Genomic DNA, 23,362 nt, shown 5'->3' with positions numbered 1-23,362 from the left:
GCCAGGGCCCGAAGGGTTGCTCGCCCGGGCACCACGCGGCAGCTCCGTACGGGATCGCAGCAGCAACTAGGGCAGAAAAAGGGACACTTCTTACCGTGTCTCACGGGTGCCAACAGAAGCACATAAGCCCTGTGACATCCACAGGCATTCAGGATTTTGCCTGAAGGACTTTAACCCATCCTTTCCCATCCTTTTTGTATTAGAAATAGCGTGGCCAGTAGTTCCAGTTGTGCCCCTGTACTGGGCATTGGTGAGGCTGCACCTTGAGTGCTGGGTCCATTTCTGGGCTCCTCACCATAAGGAGGACAAAGAGGTCCTGGAGCCAGTCCAGAGAAGGGCAACCAGGCTGGGGAAGGGGCTGGAGGGCAAATCCTCTGAGGAGCAGCTGAGGGAGCTGGGGGTGTTGAGCCTGGAGAAGAGGAGGCTGAGGGGAGACCTTCTCCCCACCTCCCCTGCCCTGCCAGGAGGGTGCAGAGAGGTGGGTGATGGTCTCTTGAGCCAAGGGACAGGGGATGGGACATGGGGAAATGGCCTCAAACTGTGCCAAGGCAGGGTCAGATCAGATGTTAGGAAAAAAATTTTCACTGAAAGAGTTGTCAGGGCCTGGAACAGGCTGCCCAGGGAGGGGGTTGAGTCACCAACACTGGATGTGTTTAACAGAGGGGAGATGAGGTGCTCAGGGATACGGTTTAGCACAGGACAGGAACAGTTGGACCCAATGATCTTAAAAGTCTTTTCCAACCTTGTGATTCTGTGATGCCACAAACAGCTGGGCAGATCTTGATCCCATCCCAGACACCTGCTGCCTAACTCAGACGTGCTGTACTGACCATCACAAGCCATCATGCAGGACACGTTCTAAGCCACACGCTTGGATCCCAGCTATGATGTACATCAGCGCAGGCCTGAAAAGCACCCTGTCCCTCCATTTCCTTCTCCCTCCCTCACCTCTGCCCTCCTCCCAAGATGCTTACTCTCACAGGAAGCCACAACTGCATTTTAAGTGGTCGTGATGTGGTGGTTTGGCAGGATGCATCTGGCAGAACAAGGATTTGAACCCAAGCTGCTCCCGGGCCAGCCCAACACCAACTCTTCCTTTATGAGGGATGTGTAACTCCCAAGGGCAGAGACCCAGCCTCTGCCAGCATCACAGCACAATCTGGGGCCCTGTAAAAATGACAATGGCAAAGGCTGGAGGGTTACAGCTCCTGCCTCCTGTGGGGGAGTAAAATTCCACACAAGGATGCGATAAGGGACATAGAAAAATTAATCTTGTGGAGCTCCTCATGACAGGGAGGATCCTGATTACTATTTTTACTTGGCAGCCAGGCACTTCTTCAAAATCAGGGTGATAATTCGTGCCAATTTCGGAAGTAGGGCAAAGTTCCATCTTAACTTCCATACCTCCTTAAATATTAAAACAATTTATAATGTGCAAAAAAACCTGTAACAGATTGTGCTGAAGCTTCAAAATCTAAATTAATACCAACTTCCCACCCACTGCCTCCCTGGGCAAAACTCTTGGAAGGACAGAAGCAGCAGATTAACATTTCAAAGCTGAGCCCCAGCCTTCTCCTAGCTATCACTAGGTCTCCAGGGCAAACAGTCACTTCCCTTGTTGAGCACTCAGGAATGCAGACGGCCTGTTCTTGCTGTGGCAAAATCCCCCGTCACCCTTAAAGGGATACTGGTACCTCTGGGAACTGCAGGAGGAGTCGAATCTGACAGGACCCGTAAATCTGGGCATGCAGGGAGAGTAACACGCTCACAACAACGACAGAAAAGACATTTTGCAGGGAAGGTAACGGTTTGAAGAAACGTTTTTGCTGTACAGAGGCATCAGATTTGTTTTTCAGTGTGATCTACAGGCCACTCCAGGAGGCTGTGAAACACAAGCGGTGCAATATCAACCACCGACAACGCGCCAGCAATTAGGAAACACGTTTTACTTGCATAAGTTTTCTTTCCCCTAAACACTGACTCCAAACCTGGTCATCACCCCATCTGAATTCCAAGAATCACATATTCATCTACTGCCAGGACTGCATTCCAGAAAACCCATACCCCTCACTTCTCAGCGCTGGCTGGTCATCAGGCTTAGGAACACCCGCATTTCATTCCCCTCCTGCATTTATAATAGGTGGAAATATTCAAATGAAGCAAGGAGATTCCTAGGCTATCTCTGCTTTTCATCAGCTGCAGACAGCTACCAACCCTCTATGGGGATGCCACCACCTCCCCAGCCCCACGGGGCAGCCGGTATCTCCATTACCAGCACACTGACTCTGGAATGCAGCCCTGTATCTCCTGCTTCACACTGGCTCTTGCTGCTTCTCTCACAGGCTGCTTTGAAAGGCTGCAATTACTACAGCACAGCTGATAGAATTCCTTCATTTCAAACTGAAATGTGCCTCAGAAATGTCCGTAAGCCCTCGGTGTTAAGACAAAAGCTGTTTTAGAAACAGTCAGGAGCCTCCACTCTGAAGATCTGGGAATATTTAGTACTGGGTTCTGGAATCTCTTTACAGACAAGCCCGATCACCTGCGATGTGTGTCAAACTCAGCTCCTGCAGCTCACAAGGCCATTGGGATCCTGGGCTCCATCAGAAGAGGGGTGGCCAGCAGGGACAGGGAGGGGATTGTCCCTCTCTGCTCTGCCCTCCCCAGCTGGAGTCCTGTGTCCAGAGCTGGGCCCCCAGCACAAGGGAGATGTGGGACTGGTGGAGAGGGGTCAGAGGAGCCACGGAGATGCTCAGAGGGCTGGAGCAGTTCCCCTACAGAGAGAGGCTGAGGGAGCTGGGCTGGGTCAGCCTGGAGAAGAGAAGGCTGTGGGGGGACCTCACTGCAGCCTCCCAGTCCCTGAAGGGAGCAAACAGGAGGGGAATCAGCTTGTTAAAGGGTAGGCAATGGCAGGACAAGGAGGATGGATTAAAGCTAAAGGAAGGAAGGTTTAAATTAGATATTAGGGGGAAGTTCTTTACAGAGTGGTGAGGAGCTGGAACAGGCTGCCCAGAGAGGTGGTTGATGCTCTGTCCCTAGGGGTGTTCAAGGCCAGGTTGGATGGGGCCCTGGGCAACCTTGTGTAGCTCCAGGCCTGGAGGTTGGTGGCCCTGCCTGTGGCAGGGGGTTGGAGCTCTGTGATCCTTGAGGTCCCTTCCAACCCAGACCATTCTGTCATTCTATGAAATTCATGCAATATCCCACTGCCTGCAATGGGAAAAGCCTCTAAGAAAGGAAATATCTGTACCTGTACCTGCCCAAAGAGGGATCCTACCCCTAACAAGCATCAGCCAGTCACAAAAACAGCAAGAGATGTTTTATGTACAAATATTACCAGGTTATTTGCTATTATAACTGACTGCTAATGTGAGAAGCCATTTGGGTATAGAAATATTAATATTAATATTAATATTAAACAGAGATTAATTAGTTATCTGGCAATACTACAGCAATTTCTTACCAAACCCAGAAAGACACGAGTTATGCCTCCAAGGATGGGTAAGAAGAAAGACAGTATCTTCTTTGATGACTAAGAATCATGTAATTTCATCCAGAGAGTATCTGAAGAACATAAAGCCTTTGATACAGAAAACACAAGTGCCGAGCCTGATCTGGAAGAGCTACCCTCTGACAAACTGTGCCAAAACGGAGAGCCCAGAGCCTGAGACAACAAAAACATCAAAGCTCCATTATTAAAGAAATGAAAAAGCCAAACAGCCTGACCAGAGACCGCAGAAAAATCACAGACTCCCCATCTGGCAGAAACACTGCATCAGATGAGCGGAGATGGATCCCTCAGGGTTCACACAGGCAAACCGTGGTGGGTCTGAACCGCCGTAACCACGAATGTCCATGAGCTTCTGAGGGGAAAATACTTGGCATGGTCACATCTCAATTATCAGTGGACAATTTATCTGGCATACGGACTCACCAGAGGCAGATGAAGATGCCAGAGCTGGCATTGCATAGAGTTGCCTACACAATTTAGCTGAGGAGCAGAGCAAGAGGACAGCCGCAGCTCCAGGGAGCACAGAGGACCCCCAGTCTCCTTAGAGCTCTGCAGAGCCCCCCGAGCAGCAGTGACAGTGCTGGCCAGGCCAGTGATGACCACCAAGGAGAAAGCAGCTGTAAGTTAGCATCACAAAGCAGCAATCACTGCTGCTTGCTGGGAGGTGGCTGCATGACCGTGAGGGACCCAGTAAGCAGACCAAGAGGACTTGGGCTGAACATGTTTCCAAGGCAATTGCAATCCAATGTTGAGGTCTTTTGCAAGTCAGGATTTTAGCAGCATTTTCACTAATCATCAGTTTCTTTATGCATTTTATTCCTGAAGAGGAAGTGTCGTGAGTAATGTGAATAAACAAAGGGGAGGATTTAAGGGCATTTTTTAGATTCTCAGTATTTATTAACTGGCCTGTGATGAATGCTTCCTTTAAGCAGCAAAATTTACTTGGTATAATAACATTTAGTTAAGATTGGTTATCTTACTGGTTTAAAGGCTGAGTAAGCTGGGGCTGTTCAGCCTGGAGAGAAGAAGACCGAGAGGGGATCTTATTATTGTTTATAAATATCTGAAGTGTGGGACACGGGGGGACATGGGCAGCCTCTGATCAGTGTCTGTGGGGACAGGACAAGGGGCAATGGGCTCAAGTTGGAGCACAGGGAGTTCCACACCAATCTGGGGAGGAACTTCTTCCCAGTGAGGGTGAGGGAGCCCTGGGACAGGCTGCCCAGGGGGTGTGGAGTCTCCTTCTCTGGAGAGATTCCAGCCCCATCTGGATGCCGCCCTGTGTGCCCTGTCCTAGGGACCCTGCTTTGGCAGGGGGTTGGACCCCATGGGCTCTGGAGGTCCCTTCCAACCCCTGTGATTCTGTGATCTCTGCTGACACACAAACTGCTCAAGTTACTGCAGATAAATGGACTCAACAACCTGTCAGTGGACACCAGACTCACCAACTTAATGTATGAAATACTCCTGATCTCTGCAACAGGACTCACTACAGAGTTCAGAACCAGCATGGAGCAGTTTTACTTCCCAAAAGAAAGTGCCTGCACCAGAGCAGTTAACTGTGAGTAAGCCCTGATGGGAGGAGGCAGGGAAGAGGATGTGGACGCCTCTCCCATCCTCCCCTGTCTGACAGGGATAGACCATTCAGCCAGGCAGGGCAAAACCACCAGGAAATACATCTAATGGGAGTCACTAAGCATTAAGGCTTGGCTCATTTTCCTTCTCATTTTAGTGATTTTGGTGATAAAATTACTTGGCTCTGAACACTTCAAAACACCCTTTTCTATGCTGCATAGGATACTGTCATGTTTTCCATTCATTTGCACAAATTATCCTTTCTTCTCCTTTTAAATGATGCTAAGCTAAACAATGAATATATACAAAGGAACCTATATTCTCTTGTTGAATAATTAGATGCTATCTTTGAATACACAACCAAAGTCTGGCATCCAATAAATCCAAGACAAAGCTTCAATTAGCCCACATAATGCCCATAAACCCAGCAGTGCTTTACACCGACAGGGAAATGTCAGCACCTCTGTTTTACAGGCAGAAAATGGAGCACTGAGAGAAGATGTGGTCAGATCACATCATGTCCAAGGATTCAGACCCCTTTATTCCCAGGCTAATTAGCATCCCTTGTAACAGTGTTCCCCCTCACTAACATTCAACTACACCCGTAACATACACCATCAGACAGGAAATATTACCCTGAATCCTTTGGAAGCAGCTGTGATTTTTCTGTGAGGCAACTGAGTTCACATTCACTCTGCTTATCAGCAAGCTCTGGGAAACACTGCTCTTCTAATTAAAATGTATGTCTAAAGATTAAAAAGAAATCATAGTAAGAGAGTTTTCTTATGAGAAAAAACCACCAAGTTTTGGACAACAACCAAAGCCATTCCAACGACACATTTTGGCACTCAAAAGCAAAGTATTCACAAATCCAAGATTCCATTAGTCTTTACCTAATTTGGAAGATACAAATATCATTAAGCAACAAAAGTTGCTGAATCATAGAATCACAGACTGGTCTGGGTTGGAAGGGACCCCAAGGACCACACAGTTCCAACCCCCCTGCCACAGGCAGGGACACCAAACTCCAGGCCTGGAGCTACACAAGGTTGCCCAGGGCCCCATCCAACCTGGCCTTGAACACCCCCAGGGACGGGGCATCCACCACCTCTCTGGGCAGCCCCTTCCAGCCCCTTGCCACTCTCTCTGTAAAGAACTTCCCCCTAATATCTAATTTAAACCTTCCTTCCTTTAGCTTTAATCCATCCCCCTTGTCCTGCCATTATCTACCCTTTTAAAAAGCTGATTCCCCTCCTGTTTATAAGCTCCCTTCAGGCACTAAAAGTCTGAATGTAGAACAAGACACAGGAACAGCTGGGCTACAACTGGAGAAAGGTCCAGATACCTGTTGATTGCTTTTTGTCCTTCAATAGCATCACCTCCCTCATAAAAGGGACAGTGCATACAGAGAAAAGGAGTCCATTTGCAGATACAAACCAGAAACTCTGTCTTCCTACACCAAAGCAGCCATAAAACAGCAAACCAAGGGAGGAACACCAAGATTCAGAGAAATCTTTGGGTCACTTCAACAGTAAATCATGCTCCTGTCCGACAATCCAGCTTCATCCAGGTGACACCAGTGCAGAGATCCAGAGAGGAATCAGGTCCCTGCCATGCTGCAGCGTGTGGCAACAAGCAGAAATGACCAGTGAGCAGCCAGAGCTCACAAGCACTGCAGCACAAGGAGCTGCTCAACAGAAAAAATACAACTTGGAGAGAAAAACAAGTGGTTAGTCACACAGGATTGTAACAGCCCATGGGAAACAGCCTGGTTCATCAAAAAGCAAAGCAGACACCCCATCCTGCAAGATGCTGGGGAATTGTTTGAGAGGAGGCACATACTCTCTGCTTTTGGTGTGGTCAACCAGTGAGCTCAGAGGTGGGAAGCCTCATGGGGAAATGGCCCATTTTCAGTGGTCTGTGGAGACAGGACAAGGGGCAATGGCCTCAAGTTGGAGCACAGGGAGTTCCTCACCAATCTGGGGAAGAACTTCTTCCCGGTGACGGTGAGGGAGCCCTGGGACAGGCTGCCCAGGGGGTGTGGAGTCTCCTTCTCTGGAGAGATTCCAGCCCCGTCTGGACACTGCCCTGTGTGCCCTGTCCTAGGGACCCTGCTTTGGCAGGGGGTTGGACCCCATGGGCTCTGGAGGTCCCTTCCAACCCCTGTGATCTGTGATTCTAAGCCCAGGTCCGGGTCACCAGGGAATGGTGAACCTCTCGATGCACCAAAACTGAGTGCAGCAAGGTGCAAGCACACACTTAATCTACCAGTGGGCTCAGAGAGACTTGCAAAAGGAACTTCAAAAAATAAAATCTCCTTTATCTATCTCGACGGCCTTACCAGCTCCTACTCCCCAGGAACAAACTGGCAGTGCCTTCTGTTCCAGATTTCAAAAATAAAAGCTGGGTGCTGCATCCTGTGAGGAGTCCCAGTTCAGCACGTGTGGTTATACAAGCAGAGCCTCTGAAGGCTTTGGACCCGGATCTGTGGCTTGAGGCACGTGCAACTAAAATGCTGCTCTTGAAGTGGCAGAAGGGTGGAGGCTGGCAAGGGCGAACTGCAAGCTCATGTATTGTCATCTGAAAGCAGCGTCTTCTCTCCAGCTCTGCCAGATACTAAATTAGTAACAGTTCTGGCAGCATTCTGTCTGCTGCTCGTGAAGCAGAAGGGAAGGGACTTGCTGAAATTCAGCTAGGGGGTTTTTGCATTTATCCCAGGTTCAACCACCTGCAAGCCTGCTGAGTGTGAGAAGTCCCTGCACTGGCTTCAGTCACCAAGAAAGTAAAAGCCCAACCATGCAGTGCTGAGGGCTCTTCCTTTACAAGAGCAAGATCCCCTCCATGAAAACACCATCACTGCACTGCATGTTTAAGACTCTGGGGCGAATGACCATAAGCAGCCACTGTCAACAGAATATCAGTGCTTATCTGGACCATAACTACCCAAGCAAGTGCTCAACATGATGAGCAAGATGCACTGTGTAGGACAGACCACATCTGCATTCTCACCAGAAGCGTTCCAGGTCTGTGCTGCACACTCTGTGCAACTCGCTGCTGCTGTGGAGCTACACACACAAAACCCAATCACTGAATTAAAGTATCACTATTAAAACATCCACTGATGTTACCACAGGTTTCCTACTGAAGCCCACACTACACGGCTTACTCTAGGCTTTCAAACCAGTATGGCTACAGGAAGCTGCCACGCAGGCTCAGGGCCTTTGATTTCTTCTCTGACAAAGCCTAATGACACAGGAACTTCAGGACTTTTCCAGAGCAAAAAGCTATGTGGGCCTCACAGCAGTAATGCTTTCTCTCTGCATAATGTTTGTTAGCAAACCAGGATGGGCAGGCACAGCAGATCCTGATGAATGCCTAAGGGAGAGAAATTAACCCAAAACTCAGCACAAGCACTTGTCACATTATGCAGCCTTAGGATACAGACTCACGACTCCACTAAACATACTTTTCCTACAGACTATCTCCTACAAACTATCACTCCATGTTAATTATGCTTCTGAAGAGCATCTCTGCTCAGCACAGAATTTAACATGACAAACTGGGAGCTTATCACATCAACCATCATACAATGAGGTTTGATAGGAAAGGCTCAGAGCCTGCTCTCCCAGCTAGCATGACCTTTTCCAGGATTCTTACAGATTCTTGCATGTATTGATTTGAAAACACAAAACAGCAGCAGGATAAGGAGAGACAGCAGAACTGATGACAGGGCTGGTGATGCTGTGACCAACAAATGTGGTCCTGCATTAAGAATTACACGTGAAGATTAAGAGGGCCACAGCTTTGTGCACTGCACACTTGGATGCTGGTGGAACAGAAAAAACTTAGAAATAGGAAGAATCATAGAATCACAGAGTGCTTTGGGTTGGAAAGGACCTCAAAGATCATCTAGTTCCAACCCCTTGCCATGGGCAGGGACACCCGCACCATCTGACCCAGCCTTAAACACCTCCAGGGATGGGGCAGCCACAAAAGGAAAAAGTGGAAGAGACAATTTAGAATGAAAGGAAAAGACAGTTATTAAAAATATGGCTGGCTGAGGAGCAGCTTGCAGAGGTACACAGAAGAGACCTTGCTTTATGAAAACAGTGGGAGTAGAAAGGCAATTTAGAGGACTCATTCCAAAATGAAGCCACGAGCTAGACAAGTGAAGTTTGTGGGATGGACATCCAAGGGGACCTTCCAAGGCAGACATCTATTCCTCAGCTATCCATTGCTGCAGGGAAGTGGATTCAGTGACCCCGAGCACTCCATCCAGTGTACACAGCTAATAGCAGGGGTCCCTCCCCATTGCCTAATGCTGGATTATGCAAAAGACCACACAGAACTGCCAAGTCAGGGCTTTGCATTATCATTCCACACCCCTACAGAGATCCCTGCGATAAAGCATTAGCCCTGGACACACCGCTCTCATTAACCCCTCCTCCTTCCTGCTCACTCACCATTAAGGAGCTGACAAAGCCAGCATTCCAGTCTCCTTGTGCTCACACAGCTGATGTGGAGGGAACTCCAGCCCTCTTCAATCCCCACTGACTCTGGCACAGCCGGGTGTCCTTAAAGATGAATTTTCAGCCTGCAGTGAAGTCATTCTTCTAAGCTAAGGGTCAGCTTAGCCCTGGAGATCCCTCCTGAGATCATAGTAGCTCTGAGGATGCATTTGCACTCTGTATGAAAAAGCTTTAATGCCTTATGATGGGCTCAGAGCAGAACATGAACTCTGCAGGAAACTCTGCAGAGGAAACTACAGGACCTACTCCAAAACAACAGGAGGACTCTGGTAAACCAGACTTGCACAGACTATGGAGCCCAGGGTGCATTTCCAGTACTGCCTGACCTCATCAACCCTCTCTGAAGAAAACAAGATGCTACAGTATCTGTTTTCTAAGCTGACTGCCACAAAAGAAACTGCTACAACCCAGAGCAACCACCCAAGTCAAAGGAACACCTCCAAAACCACAGTTCTGTCCTGAAGTTTGCTGAGCTCCTGAAGTTTTTACTACCACGCTGAATAAATTTGGAAGGTTACTGGTAGGCAACACAAGAAAATCTGACTTCAGAGAGAGCAATTCTGAGGATTTAGCCTACATTGCAGCCACTCTTGAAAGTGGACTGTAAACTTGTAAGTAAACAGACATTCCTGAGGAACAACCACATTCAGCTTCCACAACAACATTGAAAATCTCTCTGAAGAACAGATGAGCTTTGTAACTGCCACTGTGGTCACACTCTCAAGAATGACAAGAGACCCAAGAACACGGCTGCCTGAGTGCATGAGCTTGCACAGACCTCTGCATGTGAAATTTAATACTCAGTCCAGGCTCTCCTGGGTAAAACAACTCAGATCCAGTCACAGGAGCCCCTGTGTCCTACAAAGATACTGCAGAAACACCAAGCCTCGGCCATGCCAGCTGGTTTGCAGGATGGGGACCTCCTAAATTAGCAGGTTTTGCATGGAATTATTTTCCTTGGTGTTACCAGGGCCACTCATGTCAACAACCTGCCAGCATGGGAACAAGCACTGCAATTTCTTTCCAAATGGTAATCAAAATCCCAACACACACCTTCTCCACTCTTCCACGTCCCAAGCATTACTTACAGTTGTGTGATGAGAGACACTGCCTCCAATATTGAGGTTTTTGAGAAGCTGGGGAGATCCTCCATACTGCCCTGAGATCTGCTTTCTGACTTCGGCAGCTACAGTTCTGGAAGGAGACAGGGACAACATTATCTCTGTGAAAGAACTCCAGTGAAGAGGATGTGTCACACACACTTCACACCTCTGCTGGAGTGAAACCAACCCCTCAGTGCACTGGTTGGCGTAGGAGTGTCAGCAGCTGGTGAGAATGGACCTTGGACATGAACCCCCTGGAGAAATGCCCCTCTTGCAGGGCTGCACACACACATTCTTCACAGCAATTCCAGTATTTTCCTTTCCTGAACTGCTCTTCCATGCACACCCATGGCCATTCAATGCACATGTGACTGAGCACAAATCAGCTTGCTCCTGGCAGGATCTTTCCAGTTCCTACTAAGGAAGGCTTACCTCCTGTGCTTGTTGCACTCCTCAGTGGTTCCAAGCCTGGTCACACACCTGCTCCTGTGCTCTGCTCTCTCATTTTCATCCCTTGCCAATTTTAGGCCTTTGCAGTCACAGAGATGAGCACTGGCAGCCACTTCCCACCCAGTATCCAACCCCTTCGACACCCAGCCCAGGGGCAGGAAAGCAGTCTCACTTGAGAATCACAGAATTGTTAGGGTTGGAAGGGACCTCAAAAGAACAAGTCCAACCCCCCAACTGAGTGGATTGAAACGAGGTTGCCCAGGGCTCCATCCAACCTGACCTTGAACGCCTCCAGGGACAAGGCATCCACCAGCTCTCTGGGCAGCCTGTTCCAGCAATCCCCTTACCAAATACCATTCACCACACTGCAGCACTGTGGTCTGCTCTGCAAGGTCCCAGCTCCAAGGAGATGACAACCAGTGTGTAACAAAGGTGACATGGGGCTGGTCAGGGCAAGTATCCTTCTGCTGTATCACTGATCTCTGCAGGAACAACGTCACGGCTAACAGATTCGCTCCTGATCTTACTTGGGGGGAACATGCTGCCTATCAGCATGGTGCATGAGCTGCTGAAACCCTGTCACATCACAGAAAGATGGTTAAACCTCCCCAGAGTAAAATGTTGGGATTGGGGTGGACACCTAGCTTGGGGACTGCTGTGGCAGGGGACACCAGTAGGCAGGAATGGGGGCAGGTGGAGGCAACTGATGTCGATCAAAGAGAAGGGAACTCTAAAAGGGAACTAGCTGGGACAACCAAGCTGCCATGGAGAGCAGATCACAGAATCAGCAGGTTGGAAAAGACCCTTGAGATCGCCAAGTCCAACTGTACCCATCCTCTACCAACCCATATCCCTGAGCACCTCATCTCCCCATCTGTTAAACACATCCAGGGTCAGTGACTCAACCCCCTCCCTGGGCAGCCTGTTCCAGTGCCCGATAACCCTTTTGGTGAGGATTTTTTTCCCAATGTCTGACCCTGTCCTGGCGCAGCTTGAGGCCATTAATAGATGTTTCCTCAGGCAAGAGGAGGGCAGTAAGATTAGCTAGGGGAAGCGTTATTTTGTCTTTTTTAAAAACTGGGCTGCAGAAAGAATAATAAAAAAAAAAGTTTTATGTATTCTGGCTGCAAGAAATCATCTGCTTCATGTTTGCCTTTATCCACAGGAGATGGTGTTTTCACTTCTGGAGGGTGGCTTTTGAGAGCAGCCCAAACAGCTGCTGCTGGGGATGGCCAACACTCAGGCTGACTGATGGACCTTGGAAGAACCCTCTTCCCTGCTCTCACCATACACACACACACACACACTCTAGAGGATGAACCATGCGTGCTGCTAGCATTTACAGGAGAATTTGGGATGTATTAAAATGCTGCTTGGCATGGAAAACACTACACTTCCGCGGCTGGTGAGACACAAAAGCTTGCCCCAGGTTCCAGACGACCTCTGCTTTAGACCCAACCTCTTGCTCAGTGCATGTAAGGGTTCTTCATGGCTGGCAGGAAGAATCAGAACCCACGTGTCACCATGCAGCACAACTCAGGAAACAACTAAAAATCTTTCCCCCTTTTCAAGAGACACACACTGCTTCCAGGCAGAATGTATAGTCAGAGGTGGAAAACGTGTCCTCAGCTGTGAAACCACTGGGGATGCTGAGCTGCAGTACTCAGGGTGCTCCTCCTGAGTGTGGTGGCTCCTTCCAAGCCCGGGCCGTGCTCGGCGATGGAGCCCAAGAGGCAGCTCCGTAGCGGTGGGAGCTGCGCTGTGTTTGGAGTACAGCCTGCCCATACTCCCTCAACTCCAGCTACACTTTAACCCAGCTTGAAACAGAAGCAAGCCCAGCTGCAACAGCGTTGCTCAGGGGCACCACGAGTTAGTTTGGATGTTACAGCCCTGGCTGGCAGCATCCCTAAGGAAAAGGTCATTTGATGCAACAAGGGAAGAAACATGGCAACACCAAAGGGTGGCACTGACCTGTGCGCCTTCGGACCACGTGCTGAACATCAACAGCTGCTCCGTGTTGCAGCCCCATTAATAACCTCACTGCATATTAAAAATTCCCCTGAAGCATGATCAGAGAGTCAGAACTGAACTGAACTTCCAGTGGTTTGACCAAGACAACATCACTACTTTCAAGACTGAAGTGGTCCCACCTCTCCAGCTTAATCAACCCTCTCCCCACACGAAGTAACTGGCTGCTGTCTGAAAGCCCAACGTGGAGTCCGCAGGACTTACCACTACTTACTCCAAGCCTGCAGTCTGCTCCACAGCTCTTGTTGGCCACCTTTCTGCATCACTGCAACCACAAGTGTACTCAAAACCATTTTCCCTACTGCAAAGCACCATGCTTTTGACATTTGAAAACCATCTTCCAGTGTAACCTGAACACCAACTGTATTTATGGGTAATCTATACCCGTTTGATTCCATGCCAACATCGTCAGGCTCAACAGCCCTCCTGCCACCCCTTCCTACCTGCAAGGTATTCACAAAAGTCAATGTATCCCCTTCCTTCTGCAAAGCTAAAGGTCAGATCCTGCAACAGGCTTTCTGCTCCCTCCATCACCCTGATGGATCTTCTCCAAATCTGTTCCAGGTGGCAACCACACCTTTTAACACCCTGTGCTTCAGGCTAATTGCTCCAGATAAAGCCTGACCAGGGCCTTGTAGAACCAGATGAGTATCTTCCTATGGAGAAAACACCTCAGCTGGCTACTTTTAGGGCTGCTTTCTCATGGCTTCATCACAGACATTCACAGTTTCCCCTAAAACCCACAATACACTTGCCTTCTCCTCCTCCCTTTTGAAAAGCTGTTTGTCCGTGACAAACTCCATCTAATCAGGACTAGTAAGTTCATGATATAACCCTGAACAGAGAATACTTCTAACTAGAAGCTACGCTTCCTAAACCAACTTGGGTTACAAAGTGTGCTACACCAAGCCCAACCCGAAAAGAGAAACACATCTTAAAATAGCCTCCAAATGAAGAAAGGAAAATTCATTTGGCAGAGATGAAGGGTCATTACAGCTCTTGATAATTAAAAGGACGAACAAAAAACTGTCTCTGTAATAACTGTCTTAGATTCAACACGTAACCTGGGCTCTTTAGACAAACATTCCAGTTAATTACAGCCCACAGCCCCAATCATGTCTGTGTTTAAAGTACATCTTTCCCAGTCGCTTCCTTTCTGACCTTCTTCACTGGTTAATTATTGTGTGTGCATGTGGTTCATGAGAATAAAAAAAACACAACAAATACAAAGGAGAAGAAAAAAATCCCCTTGGAACTTAGCTTCTAAAGCAAAACAAGACTGGTCAATCTCAAAGTGCTCTGAGCTGCAAGTAACAAAATGAAACCATTTGTTTGCACTTCCACGGTACTTTACTACACCCAAAAATCACTTCTGTTTCTATGTAGCCTACCCCATCAAAACCAAAAATTCTTCCTTTTTCTTTTAGCTCAGGCAGTGTACTGGAAACACCAGTTCTTCTTTTTGCCTTTTTTTCCCCAAGGAAAGGCTCACTGAGACCCGTGCAGTTACGCCAAGCAAGGTTAAGACCTCTTCCCTTTCACCGAGAAGGTGGGTCAGGATACAGTCATCTAGATCATCTGCCACGGAGATCTGAGGAAGTCTCTTTTCCGTAGCCCTCCCCACCTTCAAAGAGCAATGCAAATTGTTTGTTTCTCCCATTCACTCTAATTACAACACAGTTACTCCTGCCTGCTGCTCATCTTGTGTGTCACGTGCAGCGACTCCGCATTCAGCCAGCCTTTGCCTCTCCAGAAGGACAGCCTGGTACAGTGAGGCATCTGCGCCAGCCCATAGCGAAGCTGCTTGTTCTCTCTCAGCAGCAGAGAAAACTGTATTTACAGAGTTTACTTTTTAAAGTGAAAACATCCCCCTTTGTTCAGCTGGCTCACTGGCATACAACTCCACAGAGGGCTGGAGGCATCCATCCTATCACATGCCCTACACTCATGTCAGCATCCCCAAAGACGAGTGGCACTGGCTGGCTGCGTCCGTCTTGCCACCGCAGTTGAGACATCCTTCTGTCCCAACATGCTCTGGCTGGACAATCCTGCCTGCAGAACGGGTGGCTCCATCCAGGCTTGAACCACAGCCTTGAGTCACCAGGCACGTGTCGCGGTGGATGAGGGAACCTACTTGAGGTGGGGAGCTCCAGCCTTGAGCTACCCTGCCCGGGATGCAACCTTCCTCCTAAACCCCCACGTCTCGTTTCCGTCTTATTTCCTTCAGAGTCAACTCCTTCCCCTTTGAGTGAAATGGGTTTGATTTACAACCCAAAGCTGAGGAAATACCCAGCCTGATCCTGAGCGCTGCAGGGTACGTGTGGGTTCTTAAATTAACACACAAGATGAGCAACACCATGTCCTCTTTTTCCTCAGCATTGATTAAAACAGAGAACACTGTGCAACGCTGCCTGTGGGGCTCCTCTGATAATATTTGATTATTAAGTCTGAAAGCATCCCCCCTAGGCTGCAGCGAAGGGAATGAGCTCCAGAGACACCTTACTGTGAAAATCACCACAGGACTGGATTCCTCAGGAGATCAAAGTCACATCCCGCGTTAAAAAAAAACCCAACCAAACAAGGAAACCTTGTACAAAGAAGCAGGTTTGTGGCAGAGCCCTGGAGATGAACTGTTCTCCCTCCCTCCTCACTTGCTTTAAGCAGTCAAGAGATTTTCCAAAGCTTCCCAGAGCGCTGCTGGCTCCTGCACGAGTCACCCACAGCAGCTGAACAGGGGCAGATGCACAGGGCTTTCGGGCAACGGAAAAGAGCTGCTCCAAAGCTTCCATTAAAAGCACTTCCCATTATCCCTGGCAGTGTTTTGACAATGCAAATAGCATCTGGATGTGGGAAGAGATGGCAATGAACATCCTGCTGCGACTACTACATCCCTGGCCTGATCCAGCACCTCTGGAAGCCAGTGACAGCTTTGCTACCCGTCTCGGTGGGTGTGGGTTTCACACCACCCCTGTTCCCCCCCAAGGCTGGGCAAAGGTGGCTGTCAGTCTCCCTGACACATCGCTCAGGTGCTGCAAGGGGGAAGGTCTAGATGAACACGAAAGTGTCACCTTTTGCAGAACCAGACCAGGGTAAAGGGAGCTTCAGCAGAAGGAAGGTGCTACCTCTGAACTTAGCGAACAGAAGTGTTTTCCCCTTGATTCAACGCCTTGTTGTGAAGACAACAAGCTGTGATTACTCCAGAAAGCTGTCTGTGCATGATGTCAGAGCCCTGGATGATGGGGAATTGCCAAACCACTGAATGTCTGAGAGCAGGGACACCCCCTTTCAGCCAGGGCTTTGCTGAAGATCCCCCAGCCCCAGACAGCAGGCTTCACCACTCTGTGAGGCTTCCCTTCCCACTCAAAAGAAGGGCTGGACCCATGAGGGTGAAAAGGATTTTCCTCAGGCTCCATCAAGGGCTGGGGATGGGAAAATTGAAAATTCTCAGCCCAAGAGTAAAGACCAGAGGTAAAAATCACACTCTGGGTTTTGTAAGGCTGAAATGCAGAGCAAAACAGAGGGTAAGGCAGGTATGTTCTTCCAAGCCAGAAGGTTCCTCTTTAGCTGCAGGAGCATTGAAGGAAAAGCAAAACTCTTTCCAAGGAAAGACACTTTCAAAACGCTGTCACTAAAGCAGCAGCTCTGGGTTCCTGGATATAACCCCCATCTCAGCGTGGTCCAAGCAGAAGGACACAGCACTGAGACAGGGGCTCATGTGAAGGGCTACACGACATCACATGATGTTTAAAGGGCAATTTTTTTCTTTCTCTGTACTCCAACTCTAAAAAACCCTAGAGCCTTCTCCTCTGCTTGCCTCCAGAGGCTCCTCCAGAACAACTTATGGACCATTCACCTTTTACTGAGACATCTTAACGAGGGAACTTCATTTCTGCCAGTGTGGATCCTGCCCGCTGTTAACTCTGCCCCAGTCCCCAAACACCACAAGAGTTACACAGGGGCACTGAACAGAAGTACATCTGTTCTTACTCTGAGATGGCACACAGGCAGCTGCAGAGTGTTATGAAGAGGCAGAAGAACATGTTCTAAGTTTAATAAAAAATTACCACCAATATATTTCCAATTAAAAATTAATGATGTCAGGCAAGATTTCAGGTATTATTAACACACTACAGGAAGTTTAACTCAGGAGTTTCTCCATCAAGAATCAGCAAGTGCATGTGATGGCCAAAGTTCAGCTAAAAATCTGTTCCAGTTTGAAGCCTTCCAACCAAAACACAGCGTGACCCAGGCAGAAAGACACCTTGCAACAGTCAAGTCTTAAAAAGACCATTTGGAAGCTGTTGTAGCAGCCACTGATAGCTGCTGTGCCCAAGATTTAAAGATGCCAGGCGCCAGCAAGCAGACGCCGCATGGCACCGGAGATGTGTGTGTGCAGCCTTGAGGTGCACCACACTGGATGACGCGCAGGGAGTAAATCAGGGCAGCGACAACCACATCTGTGGTCTTTCTAAGAAACAGAACAGCCCATCTCACGTGTCTGTCTTCTTTTTTCCCCTCTCACTACTGAAATCACCAGTTCAGAAGCTTTCATCTGTTTCCTAGGTAGGTCTTAGAAGTAATTTGCCCTCTCGGATCTGAATTACACCTCATTTGAATCGCACGCTGCGAGGCAAACCAAGAGCAGCGTGGCTACTTCCTGGGAATAAGACAAATGCAACGTTGACCTCGATGAGTAAGTCAAACCGGAGGGCAGAGTGTGAAAATGCGACGGATCTATTCTTCTTTAAACAATGGAGCTGGGGAGGGCTTCCAGCAGTCGCCAACACAGCCCCTGGGACTTCCGTTTGCTGGAATCTCTCGTCTTCTGAAAGAGTAAACGTTCATGGCAGCGTATTCTGGGTCAGCTGGAGAAGGGCTACAGCTCAGCCTGGGCATCTCTGGGTACGTCATCTCTTCTGCCCACAAATATGTGAATTCACATGCACTGGTCCATGAACCAGAAGCTTCAGATTTCTTGGAAGATAACAGGAAAATATGGGAGATCCCAGAGAGAAATGCATCAGTCTTATAAACAAACATAAAAGACAAAGCTGGAGATGCACAAGCCCTGCTCCCAGAGGAGCTGACCTCATGGGTCCTTCTGCAGGCACAGCCTGCACAAGCAGCAAGCTCCACAAATGAACCTGACATGTTGGAAAGACCACCTCTGCCTGCACACACCCCCCACTGACATCTGCTTTGACAGCACACTGCGTGGATCAGATCGAAGGGTACAAGAAAGGTGGCACATCTGTCCCACTGTTGAGCTTACTGCACACAGCTGGCTCCTGACAGGCAGAAACATTGTGAGCACCCGCAAGGGTCACCCCAGGACCATCCTGTTCAACATCCTGCCGGGGCTGCAGATTCTTCTCTCCCTCTCACTTCTAGCACTTGAATATCCTGTGGCTTTCTATGACTACAATCAAGAAGCAGGAGAAACGGTCTGGCAGCAAACCCAGGTGTCTCCATTCCCGAGACCTTGATTTGCCTCATTAATGCCCTGGCTGGTGCCTTTTCCTTTCACCTTTTTCTTTGTTCCAGGACCCTTCTCATGACAGCTTCTGTAACTACAACTACTTGTACCTATGGTTTCCTCATTTAATGGCACAAAAGCAATACTCCTTTCACTACTGCCTGCAGCCTCCTCAGCAGTGCCAGCAAAACCAACAGTACCCACTTTCACTCTGCTGCTAGTTACAGCAAGGTCACCAAAGGCTATCTGGTCAGACCCCCACCAGAAAAACTGCAGGTCCCACCTGGAACCACACACCTAGACATGCAATATAGATCTGCAGAAACCTGGTATTAGCAGATGGTAGGCTCTTCTCAGTGATGGCCAGTGACAGGCCAAGGGGCAGCGGGTTCAAGCTGGAGCAGAGGAAGTTCCATGTGAATGTCAGGAGGAACTTTGTCACTGTGAGGGTGACAGAGCACTGGGACAGGCTGCCCAGAGAGGCTGTGGAGTCTCCTTCTCTGGAGACATTCAAACCTGCCTGGATGTGTTCCTGTGGGATTTAGTCTGGGTGATCCTGCTCTGGCAGGGGGGTTGAACTAGATGATCTTTCGAGGTCCCTTCCAACTCCCAACACTCTGTGACCTCTTACAAACATTCCTCCTTTAAGCAAAACAAACCCAAAAACCCCCAACAAACCAAACCCGAATCCCCGAAACCCTGTAAAATACACGGCTGCTTAACACCACAAGCATCGCCGCTATTGCTCTGCGTGCCCGAGGAGCTGTACTAGCATTAAACCAGCTGCCTATCGCTCACGAAAGGCACGGAACTGTTCCCTCCGTGCTGCGGGAAGGCAGGAAGCGAGCAGGCAGGGTTGCTGCTCCCAGGTGCGGGGGGCGACGGGCGGCCGGAGAGCCCGGCCGGGCGCATCAGCGCCCGGCCGAGCTCTCCGACCGCCCGTCGCAGGCAGAGGAGGGATGACCAAGGGCCACGGCAGCCGGGGCCAGGCTCCGGAACCCCCGCAGCGGCAGGAAAACGCTCGCCGCGCTGCCGGGAGCGCCGTGCCGCCCATTGTGCGGGGAAAGGGGACCGCACAATGCGCCCGGCCGGCCTTTTGTTCGCAGGGAGCTGAATTAAACAGCTCTTTTCCTTCGCCTTCCCTCCACTCCCCCCTCCCCCCCCCCCCCTTTCCTCTCTCCTTCCCTCAGGGAAGCGGCACGGGGTGAGGCGGCGCACACACACACACACACGGCCGCATCTTCCCCCCCACCCGCCACCGCCACCCCTTTGTTGCGGGCGAGAGGAACCGCAGCCCCGCGGCGCCGGCCTGGGCGGACTCTGCCCGGCGGCTCGGCCCGGGAAGCTGCTCAGGGAAGGCCCAGCGCGGCAGCCCGGCCCCGGTGCGGCTCGGCTCGGCCCGGCGCCGTGCGGGCGCCCTGTCAGCAGTCCGAAGGCCCGGGAAGGCGGCAGCAGCCCGCGGGCCGCGCCGGGCCCGTTCGCTCCTCAGGGGTGCGGCGGACTCGCCCCCCTTCCCGCTTCCCTTCCCTCCCGCTCCAGCCGGGCCCGGCAGCCCGCCCCTCCCCACGCCCAACGCCGGGACCGGGCGCGCTGCGCTCCGTGGCCGCGCTACCTGCTGATTTTCTGGGCGAAGGCGCGGCGCTCGGCCATGGCCGCGCTGCGGGGCTTCGCGCGGCCGCTCCTCAGCGCTGGCGGAGCCGGGGAGCCGCGGAACAGGGGCCGTAATACTCCGCCGAGACGCGCACCCGCTCGGCGCAGCCGGCCCAGCTCCCACCCTCGGCGCTAACCGCGCCCGCCCGCCCGCCTCCTCCCCCTTCCCGTGTAGGGGCTGCTCCTCCCAGACATACGGCGGGGCGGGCGAGCAGCAGCGGCGAGGAGTGACCGGCCGCGCTCCCCTGCCTGTCCCCGGGGCGGGTTTGGGCGGCTGACGGCCGGGCCCAGCAGCAGCGAGCCGGCCTCCGTCCCTCAGGGCTCGGGCGGGCTTCGCCGAGCGCGTCCCCTCATTGCCGAGAGGCAGACTGAGCGCGCCCTCGGTCCGGCTCGCCTCACGGCTGCGACGCCGCTTCGTTCCCAGCTGGAAGCGGAGCGGGTTGGGGTTTTTACCCGCAGTAGTGAGCATCCGCTCATGCTTCGGGAAAATGGCCCTGGGCCCGGCTCCTGCCACCCAGCATCTCACTGCGGGGTCAGGAGAGACCTGCAGAGTTGAACTGGAAGCCGTGGGCTGCGGTGGCCTGAGCTCAAAACCACTGCCAGGGTCCGGTGTGTGCTAGCACTTGGGAGCACCTCACTGGAGCTGCCATAAGGCTCCTTGGCTGCCCACTGCCTGCCCAGCATGGCACCAAGGGCCAACACTGATTGCCAAGCACCCAAACACGCTATGGGGACCAGACCGGGCTCTAGGTCTGTGGCACCCTGTACGGTGCCAACTTCTCCTTTGGGAAGGCCAAGACTCTTCCCTAAGGGTGAGTTAGAAGATGGCTGGAACAGCGTAACAACCCTCTTCCCACCCCAGCAGGCCATTACTACTGGTCCCTCTGTAACTCTGTCACCCCAACAGGAAGAGGCGGGCAGAGGTGGGGAGTCAAAAACCTATTCTGGGACTTCAAAAAGTGAATGAGCCTCGGACACGTTCTAGCAGATAACTCAAAGTCAACGCTGCACGACACATGCTGTGCGTTCATCTAAACCAGAGAACTATTAATAGCCGCCCAGGAAGTGTCCAAAAGTAGCGAGTGTTAATTCACCCGACTCCATCTGTTTGCATTGTGTGCGTGTTTCTAGCACGCAGCGACTGCAATCCGAGTACACCGATTTTTCCACTAGCAGAAGCCACCTATTTCCAGCTGCATGTAATTATTCGGCCTTTCTGTTTGTGTGTGTTTACACAGGGAACGTCAGGCCTGGGAATCTGCAAATATATACATGTGTGAGTAATCCCACCAGAGTTAATCAGGCTCTGTGCGTATATAAAGCGAATCCCGTGTGGGTAAGGTTGTGACCTGCTACAGAAATGTGCTGTCATGCGTTGCACAGATGCACACACACACGTGCACGCAGATGGAGATGCTGCAAAGCAAAGACCTATTGTGTGCTACTGAGAAAGCACTGCTCTTCTCCAAGGGGGAGGGGAGAAACTATCCCACAAACCTCTGCCAAGACAAAGACTTTTGCTCCTGTAGCCTTGCACTCAGCGTAAATCCATCACACGGGGTGGAGAGGATAAGCCCATGAGCTGTTTAGCTTCACACATCCACAGAAGTTGCAGGTGCACCCTCCCTGGCAGGGTTCAAGGCCAGGTTGGATGGGGCTTTGGGCACCCTGGGATAGTGGGGGGTGGCACTGGGTGAGGTCTCTTCCAACCCAAACTGTCCTGTGGTTCTATGAATAAATTCTCATACACAGTTGCAGTGGTTCACCCCCAACCAGTGGCTGAGCACCACACGCAGCTCGCTCACTCCCAGAGGAGAAACAAGAGCCTCTGAGAGGGTCCAGATAAGGACAGTTTACTGACAAAAGCACCATGAACGAGGAACAATAACAGCCTGCAGCAAATTTCACTTACACCCAGTGATAACACAGAGTACTGCGCAACACAAGGATCGACCTGGCCACACTTGGACTACCCTGGAGGCACCCAGGAGCACCCCTCCCCAACCAGCCCCTTTTATGGGGCAGTGATGCCAAGTGGTGTGGAAACAGCCTGGGGTAACTCAGATCCCCTGGGCTGGCTGCTTGGGAAGGTTAACTCTGGCCTGGCTAGAACCAGGACAACAGCACGTATGCTTAATGAGAACTGACCTAAGCATGAGTGAGCACCAGAAATGCTTCCTCTTTCCTATCCCCCATCCCGCATGGATGCAGGAGAGCTAATGTAGTCCTGCCTTAAGGGGAAACGTCACCGCCTCTTTCATATCGAAACTGGGAATTCTGCATTTCTGAAAAGGGAAATTCTTATTGCTGCTCAAAGGTGCAAAGAGCAGTCCAGCCCCAGAAGCCCTGCACACCGAGCACGAGATCACTCAAAAGACTTCTTGGATTTTAGGTTTCATTTTCCCCTCCTGTCAGTTACTACCACAGACAGGACTTGATTAGCTTGTGGGACACATAAAGCTGTCTCTGTATTACCCCCTAATCTATGTGTAGCTTATTTAATAGCCTTCTACAACTGCTTTATTAACATGGGCTGTTTAAGGACCAAGGGTAGACTGCAAAATACAGTAATGACATGCGCAACTTCAGGTCTCTGTCTGATGAGTAGGGATGGCTTAGCTTCAAACAGCCACCCACCACCATACTGCCTGCCTCACAGGCATCGGACCCATAGGCCAGGTGCTTCCTACATCTCCAAAGACTATATAGCACAAGGGCTTGAGGTAACTAGTTGGTGAGATTTGATGTCACTTTTGTTCACCTGTCAGTGTCCAGCTTGTCAAGGACTTTCTCTGCAGTTTAGAGCTTGGCCAGTTGAGCTCTGGCAGACTCGATTCCAGTCGTCCACCCACCTCGGTGCCAGAGGCAACCAACGGAAGGGCCATTGGGTGAGACTGCCTGTGCCTCAGCCATGCCTGACAGATGTGCTCTGACATCTGGAACTGCCAGGAAGTGCCTGGATACCAGAGTTTGAAACTGCTGAGGTGGGGACACACATCCTGCTCTGACACCCCACAACTACCACAATAATCTCTTCTTCCCA

General features: G+C 50.7%; 1 protein-coding gene across 7 annotated transcripts in view; it reads right to left on the bottom strand.

The window, feature by feature from the left end:
* The window catches only part of DOCK7 (dedicator of cytokinesis 7), a gene marked incomplete at both ends in the record, with an annotated part of 107,117 nt that extends 86,798 nt beyond the window's left edge, over nt 1-20,319 (bottom strand). For all 7 annotated transcript variants that reach the window (XM_084266022.1, XM_084266019.1, XM_084266018.1 and 4 more), the window contains 2 exons: nt 10,701-10,806; nt 20,282-20,319. In XM_084266022.1, coding sequence (XP_084122148.1) covers nt 10,701-10,806; nt 20,282-20,319 — 144 coding nt within the window. The remainder of the gene's footprint in view (nt 1-10,700; nt 10,807-20,281) is intronic.
* Nucleotides 20,320-23,362: the final 3,043 nt, after the last annotated feature.

The sequence above is a fragment of the Gallinula chloropus genome, assembly GCF_964237585.1.
Source record: "Gallinula chloropus genome assembly, chromosome: 6".
NCBI lineage: Eukaryota > Metazoa > Chordata > Aves > Gruiformes > Rallidae > Gallinula > Gallinula chloropus.
This window is presented reverse-complemented; position numbering and strand designations above follow the sequence as displayed.